This window comes from Stenella coeruleoalba (genome assembly GCF_951394435.1).
Source record: "Stenella coeruleoalba genome assembly, chromosome: 2".
NCBI lineage: Eukaryota > Metazoa > Chordata > Mammalia > Artiodactyla > Delphinidae > Stenella > Stenella coeruleoalba.
The window spans coordinates 78,204,006-78,217,292 of record NC_137147.1 but is presented as its reverse complement, the minus strand read 5'-3'; the positions used below and the strand labels follow the sequence as shown (position 1 = coordinate 78,217,292).

The window sequence follows — 13,287 nt, the reverse complement described above, 5'->3', positions numbered from 1 at the left end:
AGATTAACAAACTGTGGTGTGTCCATAAAATAGAATACCACTCAACAATAAAAAGGCACCAACTATTAATACATGCATCAACATGGATGAATCTCAAAATCATTATGTTGAGTGAAAGAAGAAAGAAAAAAGGTACTGTATTATTTTCATATTTATAAAATTCTATAAAAAGGATACTAATCTATAGCGACAGAAAGCAGATGAGTGATTGCCTGAGAATGGGTGGGTAGAACTGGGATAGGGATGGATTGCAAAAGGGACTAGGAAAATTTTAGAGACATTGGATATGCTTATTATTATGACTTTGGTGATGGTTTCACATATGTATGACTATTTTAAACAAATCAAATTTTACACCCTAAATATGTGCAGTCCATTATATGCTAATTTATATTTCCATGAATCTGTTAAAAAACAGTGAAAATCAAGCCTCGCATTCCCCGTTTGGTTTTTTTTTTCACTAATACTTTTTATAGGGTTGGAAGAAACTCCAAGTCTCCCTCTCCCTCCCCGACCCTACCACAAGAAAACCTTAACCAACACCATCTACCTGGTCACTGAGACATCAATCCCGTCTCCCTGGGTGTTTTCTCTCAGCTTCCCGCTAGGGAGCAGGAGGGGGAGGTCGAAGCCCTTGCCTCTCTAGCTCAAAACCAGCGCTTGCATGCACTTCCGGCCCCGCTCTGTTCCGCTTCTTGAAGGATGTACAAGCTGCGGTACGCGATCCCTGTGGTCTGTAAGCGTTGAGGATATTCTGCTCCGCGGGTATTTGCATCTCGGAGTTAGGCAGCCGCAGTCGCTTCTTAGCGGGAAGTGTATCGGGTTCACCGCTGCTCGGAGCGGTCCTTTGTTTTCCACTGGAGCGGAAGGAGAGTGCTGCCATGACGGCCCCTGCTCAGCCCAAGAAAATCGTGGCCCCTACGGTGTCCCAGATCAACGCGGAGTTCGTGACCCAGGTGCGCTTGGGCGAGTCTGGTGTGTGTGAAGGGGTGGGACGCTGAAGCCCCGAGGCCAGGACGTGGGATTTTTCTTGGGAACGGGAGCACCGACGAGGCATTCGTTTGTCAATTCATACACTCAAGTCTTTTTACTAAAGAGTACGTGCTGTGTACCAGCAACTGTGCTAGCTGTTGGGGAGACCGTGGTGAAAGAGGCTCTGTCCCGAGGAGTTCATGTTCCGGGGGAGACAGACACATGAAAAGAAAGTTATTATGCGAGCTTTTCTATGTTAGAGTTCGTCGCAGGAGAGATGGATTCACAGAAGGAACCACCCCAGTCACCTGAGACTGGCAAGAAGGTTCCATAGCAGAGGTGATACTGAACTGAGGGTCGAAGGAGGGATAGGCTTATCCTTAACCTTAGAGTAACCTAGATCTTTGAAGGGAATGGTGAGAATTTGACAAGACACCTGCTCCAAATACATGCATCTACGAAGAGAGCAATCCCGTGGTCAGAGAGCGTTCATTTAAAACCTGTTTATTGTGTTGCATGGTGAACCGCGGTTGGCTTTGAATGGGGAAACATAGCCCTGTAGCGCTGAGCAACTTTCCTAATCCTTATTTGTTGCTTTGGGTGTTGGATAAGAGTGCAAGTAACTCTATACAGAACTTATTACTCACTTGCTTCTTTCTTCTCTGTGCCCTGTTTCAGCAAATTTGCCAAGGCAGAAGCATAAGAGTCATTTTGAATGCTTTCTTAAAGAGTTCTAATTGCCCTTAGGATAATGACTGGAATCATTCACCTTGTTTTGTGATCTGACCCATGCTTATATCCAGTTTCCTCTCTTTTTTTCCCTCCTTTTCTCACAGTGTTTAGCCATACTGAACTGCAGTTTATTTGTGCCATGCAATGTTTCACCTCCTGGCACCTCCTTTCAACATTGTTCCCTCTACTTCATTTTTTTCCCCTACCTTTTCTTATATGGTTAATTCACTGTCATCCATCTACATTAATTTGGAGAGGTTTTTCTGGACAAATTAGACTAGAACTCCCTTTTCCCATTGCTTGAATTTTTGTGGTAAAAGTTATTAGTTTCCTCCCCTCAGGGATCTTACATTTTAGAGGGATGAGTGAGACAAATGAACAGTGTAGTTTCAGACAGTGATTATTGCTATCAGGAAAATGAAACGGCATTGTGGCAGACTGGGTGGGGTTTATGAAGAGCAGTCAGGAGAGTCCTGACTAAGACCCGAATGAGCTAAGACCTGAATGCAAAAGCTAAGACCTGAATGCAAAAAAGGAGCCAGTCTGGGGAAGAGCAGGGAAACAGTCCAGGGAGTAGCAAGTGGAAATGCCTTATGGTGTGTACGTAAAGAAGCCAGGAGAGCGAACTTAAGAAGTAAGAGGGAGGATGGTATGAGATGAGGACAGAGAGTATGAAGGGATCCTACCATTTCTCTGCCCCTCCTCCTCCATTATTTCTGAGCACCTGGCACACCTGACCAGAGAAGGGGCTTTTTAATTATTATTGAATAAGTAAGATGTAGAGGTTAAAATTTAGTTTTAAGAAGATCAGATATCTGAACTCTGTGATCTCACTTTTTTTTTTTTTTTTTTTTTTTTTTTGCGGTACGCGGGCCTCTCACCGTTGTGGCCTCTCCCGTTGTGGAGCACAGGCTCCGGACGCGCAGGCTCAGCGGCCATGGCTCACGGGCCCAGCCGCTCCGCGGCATGTGGGATCTTCCCAGACGGGGGCACGAACCTGCGTCCCCTGCATCGGCAGGCGGACTCTCAACCACTGCGCCACCAGGGAAGCCCTGATCTCACTTTTTTTAATGATGGTTAGCATTTTTAGCAATAACGTATTTTTAAATTAAGGTATGTTCATTGTTTTTTTTAAGACATAATGCTATTGCCACTTAATAGACTACAGTATAGTGTAAATTATAACCTTTATATGTACTGGGAAACCAAAAAATTCATGTGACTTGCTTTATTGAGGTCGTCACTTTATTGTGGTGGTCTGGAACCAAACCTGAAATATCTCTGAGGTCTCCTTGTATATGTATTTAAATTCACATTTTTCAGGTAAAACCTGCTTTGCTGAAATATAACATACTGACTCTTTTATTCTTGGTAATAACCCACTGATAAACTACAATTTTTTTTAGGTTTTGTTTAGGTGTGCCTGAATGTGTACTAATCACTTAAAGATTATTGTTTTGCAAATCAACATTCCTGAGGATTTTGAATCTGTTTTTTAGTACTGGCTCACCTGTTAACTGATTGTAGTCTTGGGCAGCTCATTTAATCTTTCTAGACCTGGGTTTCGTTAGCTCTATGTTGAAGGTGTTTGACTGTGGTTATTAACTTCACCCTATTGTTTCCATAGGAGTAGTTTAAAATAAATTTTGTTTTTTTTAAAATCGTAGTGGCAGGGTGCCATGCAGGGCATTACTGGCATTCAGTGGATTGGGCCCGAAGATGCTCACTGGTCTGCAAGCCCATATAGTCCCCTTAATAGGTAAATTACTCTATCGCCTCGCCCCGCGCCAGTAGTGCCCTGTTAAGAAACAGCTTGTTTCTGAATGATCTCAGTCTGTTAGTGGTATGAATCTTCAGTGCTATGAATCTATGACTTACTGTTTATACTGTTTACTTTTGCAGTTAGCTTGTAAATACTGGGCTCCCCATATCAAGAAAAAATCACCTTTTGACATAAAGGTAAGTATTTTTGGTTTGCAGCATCCCTTTTGAATAGGTATGCTCTTTGTATCTTTTTCAAGAGCTAATTCGACAGAAGCTCTTCATAATTTTTTTAAAAGTTAAAATGAATGGTTTTCTAAGCTAATAATTACTCATAATAGAAAATTTGGAAAATACAGAAGCTACACATAAGAAAATAAAAATAACTACCCAGAGATAGTTATTTATTTCCTTTAAGCTTTTTAAAAAATGTGTGTGGATTTTCCTGTTTATAGATTCTTAGATTGCTCTGATTTATCATTATTAGGTGATCATGTAATGAATATCTTTGTAAATACACATCAGTTTTCCTACAGTTTTTTTTTTTTTTTTTTTGCCGTACGCGGGCCTCTCACTGTTGTGGCCTCTCCCGTTGTGGAGCACAGGCTCCGGACGCGCAGGCTCAGCGGCCATGGCTCACGGGCCCAGCCGCTCCACGGCATGTGGGATCTTCCCAGACCGGGACACGAACCTGCGTCCCCTGCATCGGCAGGCGGACTCCCAACCACTGCGCCACCAGGGAAGCCCCTTCCTACAGTTTTTTTGACAGATCATCTAGGATAAAATCTATTGTTTTCTCTTTTATTTTTAGGTTGATGAACTGAAAGATCTGTAATAATGGTGGAAGAGGTGGAAGTTGTTTAGAGAATTAGATGACTGAGGGCCAGTCATATTCAATTAGGGAAGGGACTTAGGATTCAGGTGACACAATTTAGAATAAACGAAAGGCAGGATTCCTAATGGAGGATTAATTCTCATTGACATAGGTTCTTAAAGAGAGGTCTTATAGAGCTAACATACACATGCCATTTAACAAGTAGTGAAGACTCGCTTTAAGTTTGCCATTGTAAATTGAATTGTGATAATCTAGGCCCTCTTATAAAAACTGAACTTAATCCCAAATTTCTCACATTAGTTTAGCTTAAATGTTTTATTTATAAATATATTTTTGTTTGCCAGCAATCCCATTTTATTCATCAGGAGGATATTCATAAACTTGACATACCTTAATTACTCATAATTATCAGCCAGGTTGCTTTATCTTACTATATGCTGTTTGTGTATGTTTGTGCTTGTATATGTTGGGTCTGGGGGTTCCTAGGGTCATTTTTCATTAATAACAAAAATATCTTTATGAAACTACTAGATTGAGTTGAACTTAATTAGATCAAGGTTTTTAGAGATTAAATTTATATTCAGATCATTTTAGTTAACACTAGATGAAGCTATGTATAAGTTGGTATTTAAAGAAGATTATACCCATCATTTTATTATTTAATTTGGATTTTGATAAACAGAAAAGCAATGACAGAAAATTTCATACAAATTCAAGACTTGCTTGCCTCATTGTCTTCCTCCCTTTACCACCCACAAACATTTATTTGAGAAGTATACTTTGAGCAGTTAAAAGACATAGTTGCCGTAAAATAATATTATATTATACCATGTTAAAGTACTTCATAATTTTAGAGTAAGTTTTTTTTTCAACTACCCTTGTCACTAGCACTACTATTACTTCTCCTACTGATAACTGTTATTAAAGGCTTACCATGTGCCAGGACCTGTACTGAATTCTTTACATGTGTTGTCTTATAGCAACCCCACGGGGTACTTATTATTAGATCCTTTTTGTATACTGGGAAACTGAGCCTTAGAGCAGTCATGCATTTGCAAAGGTTGTAGTCTCCAGCAGTAAAGGTGGATGGTTTGAACCAGGCTTCCAACCCCAGAACCTGAATTCTTAGGTATTATACCATCCTACCCACCCTAACCCAAGTAAGTGGAAATTCTGAGGTTTTATCATATGTGCTTGGAAAACAGGATGTAATGATTAGCATTTGCTTCTGTTATGTCTTTGCACTTTCAGTTTACTTTCTGGTTTTTGAAAGCACTTTGTTAAAACTTTTAGGTGGAGCCTGTTAACATTTACATACTTCGTTAAGTTTTAAAAAATATCCTGATCTTGTGAATTTTTATTTTCCCTAGAAATGAAATAAATACATGATTTTAATAATTATTTCTAGAATTATTTTTATTTAGATCTATTTTATTATTTATTTTTTCCTACTGCTTTGCTTTCTGTTATTTTACATTTTGAGGGATATAATGGGATTATAAAAAAATCTCTTAAATATTATTTCAATAGCAGTGATATTTGATAGCTTTCCTAAACCACCTTGTTTTGTGTAATCTCAGTAATTGAAAACTCTCAATTTCGAGTCTGAAAAAAAGTTATTTGAGATATTAAACATTTTTATATTTTAACAGGTGATTGAAGATATATATGAGAAAGAAATTGTCAAATCAAGGTAGGAATGAGTTTAATTTTCATACATAGGAAGTAGATGGGACTAACTTGGATCTCATTTGAACTTCTAAACTAAACGTAATCATAAACTTGGAACTTTCCTTCTTTTGATTTGGTCATCAAGGAGATGGTGACTAGAAAAACTATATCTAGCTGCTGAAGAGGCATAAGATATTTTATTGCCTTTTAATTTTTGGCTCAGATTAGAGGGATTAAGTTCTTTAGGGTTTATTTTGTTTTTGAAGGAACGTGAGGAAGAGTAAATATGGAGATTTTAAAATTTCAGTTCAACTAATACTAATTTTCTTATTTTCTGATAAATCTTTTTGAAAGATTATTTAAAAATTGGAAAAGTAAAATATACATGATAATAATTAAATACAAAATAATATGCATTTTGTACATAATGTACAAACTATATATATAATAAAAAATAAAAATTATTTTGAACAGTACACAGAAAGGGTAAGTTTCAGTACATCTTCTTCCCTGTCCCTTAACACTCAGTTTCTTTACTTATGTATACATCTGTTCCAGTTCCCTACCCCTTTGATTTTTTTTTAAACAGCAAAGAGTTTATACTCTACATACCATTCTGCATCATGACTTTTTTTTTTTAAACAATGTGTCTTGGGCATATTTCCATATCTGCACCTGTAGATATATATGCCCAATGAGTATTTTAAAAAGTAACTAACCATTTTAATATGACATAGAAACATTTGTGTTATGAATGTCATAGACCTTATAAAATCTCAGATTTTATTTTTTTCATGTGTTTGAGTCTTAGCAGGTAAATTTTACTAAATATTGTAAAGGCAGTGTCAAAATAAGAGGCCAGTCATTTTTTAAAAAATTTTATTTATTTATGTTTGGCTGTGTTGGGTCTTCGTTGCTGCGTGCGGGCTTTCTCCAGTTGCAGCGAGCAGGGGCTACTCTCCGTTGCAGTGCTCAGGCTTCTCATTGCGGTGGCTTCTCTTGTGGAGCACCGGCTCTAAGCACGCAGGCTTCAGAAGTTGTGGTGCGTGGGCTCAGTAGTTGGGACTCGCAGGCTCTAGAGCGCAGGCTCAGTAGTTGTGGCACACTGGCTTAGTTGCTCTGCGGCATGTGGGATCTTCCCGGATCAGTGCTCGAACCCGTGTCGCCTGCATTGGCGGGCGGATTCTCAACCACCAGACCACCAGGGAAGTCCCTGTGCAAACTATTTTAAGAAACAAGTTTTCGGGCAAAATGAAGACAAGAAGAATCTAAGAATGCAAACAACATAAGTAAAAGCACTTAAAAATAAAAGACCATTTTACTGACATTGATGATTAATGTCAGCATGTGGGATCTTCCCAGACCAGGGCTCGAACCCATGCCCCTGCATTGGCAGGCAGATTCTTAACCACTGCGCCACCAGGGAAGTCCTCTAGTTGTTTTAGCAGTCCCTTCTTGAGCCTGTAGAAGTAGCTTGGGCCAAAGACCATGTTAAGGTTTGTTTGTTTGTTTGTTTTAAATTTGAAGAGAAGTAGGAAACCAGTGAAGCATGATGGTGGTATTTTAAAATTTTGGAGGGAGCAAGAGGCAGGAAATTAGTTAGGTGAATATTGTTGTAGTCAGATTGAAGATAATGATGGCATGGACTAGCATGGAAAGTTGAGATAGAGAAGAGTTACCAATCTGAGAGATAGAAGTGCTTGGTGGTTGGATATGGTGAACACAGGAAGGGAGGAATCAAGGATGGCTCCAAAATTTTTGGCAAAGGTTGTCAGGTGATTAGGTGCCATTACTGACTTTTGCTGTTGTTGTTGTTGGTGGGATTGGGTGTAGATCACTAGTCGCTTTTGGAAATGTTGAATTTAGCCACTAAAGAGCTATAGAGAGAGATGTAGAATAAGCAGTTGGGTATTTAGGTGTAGAGTTCTGAAGAGAGGATTGGGTTGAGCCTACTTTGTATCAACCACCATTTCAATGCTAAGGGTGCATCAGTGAACATGGCAGATGAAGCCTCTACTCATGAAGCTGTGTTCTAATTCTTATCTAGACAGACAAAATATATACATATATATATAGTATCAGCAGGTAGTAAGTGCTATGAATTAAAGTGGGATTAGGGTATAGCGACAGGACTGCCATTTTAGATTGATGATCAGGCAAAGATCCTCTCTTAGAGTGAAGTAAGTCAGAAAGAGAAAAACAAATATCGTACATTAACACATATATGTGGAATCTAGAAAAATGGTGCAGATGAACGTATTTGCAAAGCAGAAATAGAGACACACACGTAGAGAACAAATGTATGGACACCAAGGGGAGAAAGAGGGGGTGGGATGAATTGGGAGATTGGGGTTGACATATATACACTACTGTGTATAAAATAGATATTTAATGAGAACAGAATTTGTAGCACAAGGAGCTCTACTCATTGCTCTGTGGTGACCTAAATGGGAAGGAAATCCAAAAAGAAGGGGATATATGTATACATATAGCTGATTCACTTTGCTGTACAGCAGAAACTAACACAACATTGTAAAGCAGCTATACTCCAATAAAAGAAAATAAAGATATCACATTTGAGCAGATATGTAACATATGACTTGTTGGTTGAAAGTGGGTATGGAGGAGATTGCCTGAGGAAAGTAAACTGAAGATGAGTGGGTAGATAAATTCTAGGACCCTTTTTTATTATATATTAAGGATATACCAATCTGGAATTTACCTTGAACATTCAGAGCTAGTTCTCTGCCTCTTTGTAGAACAGGGTTTCACTCCAATGGATTGCTTAGGGTTATGGGGTTTTTTTTAATTTAAACCTTTGCTACTAATATTGCTTCCTTGAATATAATTTTTAAACAACTAAAAGCTGCTGGTGATTTTTAAGTTACGTAGACTTGGCTAAGTCATTTTTAATTGCTGAAAGTAATAACAGTCGTTGGCGGGGCTCCCTAAGTCTTATCACGGCACTCTTAACAGCCGTATTCTCATCTTGTACACATTTAAACACTTGAATAAAAGTGACCTGATTGCATTTTGCCCTCAAATCCTTAAGTTCAAAAAGTTAAATAATGCACCTGTGTAGCACAAAAACTGTAGTGTATATTTAAAAATTTAAATGACCATTTTTTTTTTTAGACTAGTGCCTTGTGGAAGCTGTTTTGCAGTTATATGCTCGTAGCTTCTTCATTATTGGGGAATGGCTTAATGTAAGATTTATTTACTTGTTTGTAGGCTATCAAAATAGGCAGTTTATAGCCATAAGGCACTCTTAATATGATACATTAAGGTTCTTATAATATACGTTTTTTTGTACATCATCCCTATTTCCCTAGGAGGCATCTGGGAATTAAATCAATCAGTTCTTATATTCTTATGGTATAAATGATCACTTCTAGAATCTCAAAATTAGGTAGATCTTAAAATACCATATTGTTCAGTCCCCATTGTAGTGTGTGGTATATTACACAAATGATTCGTATTTGCTATCCTTACCATTATCAGATTTGGTGAATTTGTCTTAATGTATTTTTATCTGTTTGATTTTAAAATGTTAAAAGTAACAGTAATTGTCATTTCTGGAGTGCTTGCTATGTGCCAGCTTCTGATCTCAGCACATTGTATATAGCAGCGTATTTATCCTCACAACAATTCTGTGATAGGTACCGTTATCCTCATTTTATGGATGATGAAACTGAGGTATAGAGAGATTAAGTAACTAGCCCAAGATATTTTACCATGGATACAGACAGCGCCAGGTTATTAAATCCTTGTTCTCTGGCTCTTATCCAATACTCTGTTCTTAAATAGGACAGGGTCCATTTGCCCTTTAGGACTCTCTTAACCCACACACTTTGGTATGATTATTAATCCTGTTAATCCATCCAAGTGATTTTTATACTGAAAGATAAAAAAGGGATGACTTTTAGAGCAATTTACTTTTGCCAGTGTTTATATTTCTTTTTATTAAAAATGTTTAAACCTCTTTACTATGAAATTAACAGAAAGCACATAAAATGTACAGAAACATTTAGCCTTCTGAATTTTTACCACCACTGAGGTAAAAAAACCAACCTTTTAGCATCCCACAAACCCTTGTGCCCTTTGCTATATCATTTAAATATGTAAGTATGCAAACGTGAACACTACAGTTTAGTTTTGCTTGGTTTTAAACTTTAAATAAATGGAATCACATGATATGTACTCTTTTGTGGCTGGCTTCCTTTGTTCACAATTATTTTTTGATTTTTTAATCATCTATTTAACAATAAATCTGGAGTAGGTAGTTCAGAAGTTCATAATGTGAGGGTGTTTGTCAGCCTTTTAACAAACTTTCTGGCTTTCCCTATGTGGTTGCAAAGGGGCTACCACAGCTCCAGACCTCATGTTTTCACACAACCATATCCCAAGAGAGATAGCAGAGGGCAATTATAGCAGCAAAAAAAAACCCCTTTGACTACTCCTCCCCACTCTTTTTTTTTTTATCAAATTTAATCATCCAGTTAACAATATGGTTAATAGACCCAATGTATTGTACATAAATTATCCAGCTTTGGGAGGATTTAATGAAATGCATGTTAAACCCTTGACCGGAGTCAGGCTTTACAAAGCATGCTCTCAGTAAATATTGGTAACTTAATAAAATAACCATCCCCAAATCCTTTATTTATATTTCTCATTATTTCTTATACTTTTCATCCTTATCTTTAAAGATTTTCTGGCATAATATCTAGTCTCTAGACCCATTTTTATATCTTATATGTATACCTTTAGTTAAGTTCTTTATCTGTCTCAGAAAGTTTACTGGCAGAAGTGTAAAACCCCCAATTTAATGAATACCACCAAGATTACTATAAGATTGCATTATCTTGACCCATCAAAACTGATTTTTCACTTGTCCAGTCATCCACAGGAAAAAAAAAAATTGACCACTTCACCTCTTTTGTACATGAGGAAACTGGGTCCCAGGGTGTTTAAAGATGTTGCCAAGGTAACACTAAATCATGACTAGAATACTGATCTATCTCGTGAACCAAGATTTTCTTTCTTTCATCAATGAGGTCCTGTTTGTGGCTGAAGAAATTAAGGGTGCAGGTATTTGCATAGCAGGGCCTGAATTCTGTTGTCTAACACACATGTAAAGTGAAATGCCTGCAGCTGGAGATCTAGAGTGTACAACACAAGCTTTTGTATCCTCTCAGTGGCTTTGCTGGCTGTAGAAGCCAGTGCCTTGGCAGTGTTCTGTCTTTGTGCTGTTGCACAGTTAGATCCTTCATTTCATTCTCACTAAAGTTCTCTGACATTGCTTGCTCAGTGAAACTATTTAAGAGATCAGAAATCAGTGGAATAGGATTTTGACAGGATAATGGTCTCTTGGGGTATTATAAATTTATAATGCATACTGATTTAATTTTCAAAGCTGGAGGCTAATATCCAGTGGCATGGTTCTGGTCTGGCTACTTTATTGTCAATATACAAAATGATAAAACTAAATTAGTGGACGTTTGAACCTACCTTTGGAAGGATACCTTGTAACTACTGCATCATTTATCCATATAAAACAAAACACTCTGATTTTTAAAGTATATAAAGAGATATCTGATATTCCCTCCACAATTTTCTAATATTTTAAACTTAATGTCAAGGCTACAGAAGCCTGATTCCCATATTTGTGATATAGATACATGTGTCCCTTGTGCTTATAGGAGGCCATGATTTCAGCAGAATGTTTTCATTTGATTATTAAATGGAAGAATGTTAGTCAGTGTTTAAGAAATTGAGACAGGCTAGCTTTTGGCAGTTGTGATCTAATATTATGAATATTGATGAGCACTTGTGTTTTGATTAAAATTACTTGGCTTATTAATGTATGTGTTGTATCCTCGTATGTCATGGTGCTGATTGTGTTTGTTATATGGGTAGGATATAAGTAACTGTTCTTAGACAGTTTTTAAAAATAAAGTAAACTATCTGAAACAAAATACAAACAAAAATAAAAAGAAAATTTGCTTTTTTCAATGCATAAATAAATATAATTATTCTGATATGTGAGTCAAAATTAAAACAAGATTCCAAAATACATCTGCATTAGTAACTCAGAAATGTTTATTTTCTCTATTTAAATATTTTTACTATTTTTATATTTTTAGGTTTGCCATCAGAAAGATAATGCTCTTGGAATTTAGGTGAGTTTAAAGGCTTTACTTTGATGAAGTTAAAGATGACAGTGTGACTTAACTTTTAGCTAAGTTTTCTGTACATTTCTGTGAGTGGATAAGAAAATAATTATAAATTTTAAAAGATTTATATTTTTGTGATTGGCTTATTTTGGAATACGTGTATGATAGCCTTTGTTTTCAAAGGTGATGTTCCGTTATTAGTGTAACTTGTATTTTGAGTTGTTTTTCACTAATTAAGATAGTGTGTGCTGAGCAATTTCTGAACTCTTCTTTGGTTCCTCTAGTGATAATGGGAGTAAATTGGAATGCATTCTGTAGCCATTTTTTCCTTCCAGGCTAACTTGTTATTACTAAGCCAGCATTGTTCTGACCTAAGCCACTGATAAATATTTCAGATGAAGAGAATATATAATTTTTAGGTTACAATTTAGATTATATTACAACCAGGTGTGGCCAGTGGGCTGGAAGTAAAAGCCAAGGTTGCTGTTGATGATAGTAGTATCTGCCATTTATTAAACCTTGTGCTAGGCACATTGTTAAACATTTTACATACAGAGCACTCACAGAAACCCTGCAAAGTCAGTATTCTACTCTCCACTTAGTGAAGGAGGAAACTGAGGTCAGAGCAGTTATTTGTTAAAGGTAATGCATTTAAGTAACTAGCAGAGCTGGGATGCCAATGTCTGATGCCAAAGCTCATGGTTTTTCCACTTCTCCACACTTCTTGAGGTCTAGTCTGCATCAGAAGTCAGTCTCTAGTAACAACTGTTTCTCCCTACATACACTGATATGATCCTCACAAAAAATGTCCTGATGTAGGTGTTCTTATTATTTTTACGGAGAGAAATTGAAGTTTATAGCTATGAATTAACTTGTAAATAGACTCCTACTATATCCTAAGAACTGTATTGTCACTGAATACTTGATCTCATTTAATCCTCATGATAATCCCAGTAAGAGTTTCCTTATTTTATAGAGAGTACTGAGGCTAGAAATTGGGTCCATCTGGCCCTTAGATTAATATGCCCTTTTTATCATATCATGCCATCTTTCAGAAGGAAAGTAAATAAAAATCAAGAGGATGCTGATATATGATTAGGATAAAGCCAGAATTCTATGGTCCTGGCAAATATCAGATAC

The 13,287-nt window shown here is 37.1% G+C and overlaps 1 protein-coding gene across 1 annotated transcript in view; it reads left to right on the top strand.

The window, feature by feature from the left end:
* Window positions 1-684: 684 nt before the first annotated feature.
* AQR (aquarius intron-binding spliceosomal factor) overlaps window positions 685-13,287 on the top strand; it is a 114,680-nt gene continuing 102,077 nt past the window's right edge. The window contains exons 1-4 of the mRNA XM_079914292.1: window positions 685-956; window positions 3,607-3,663; window positions 5,953-5,993; window positions 12,118-12,153. Of these exons, the coding sequence (XP_079770418.1) occupies window positions 882-956; window positions 3,607-3,663; window positions 5,953-5,993; window positions 12,118-12,153 (209 nt within the window). The 5' untranslated portion in view covers window positions 685-881. The remainder of the gene's footprint in view (window positions 957-3,606; window positions 3,664-5,952; window positions 5,994-12,117; window positions 12,154-13,287) is intronic.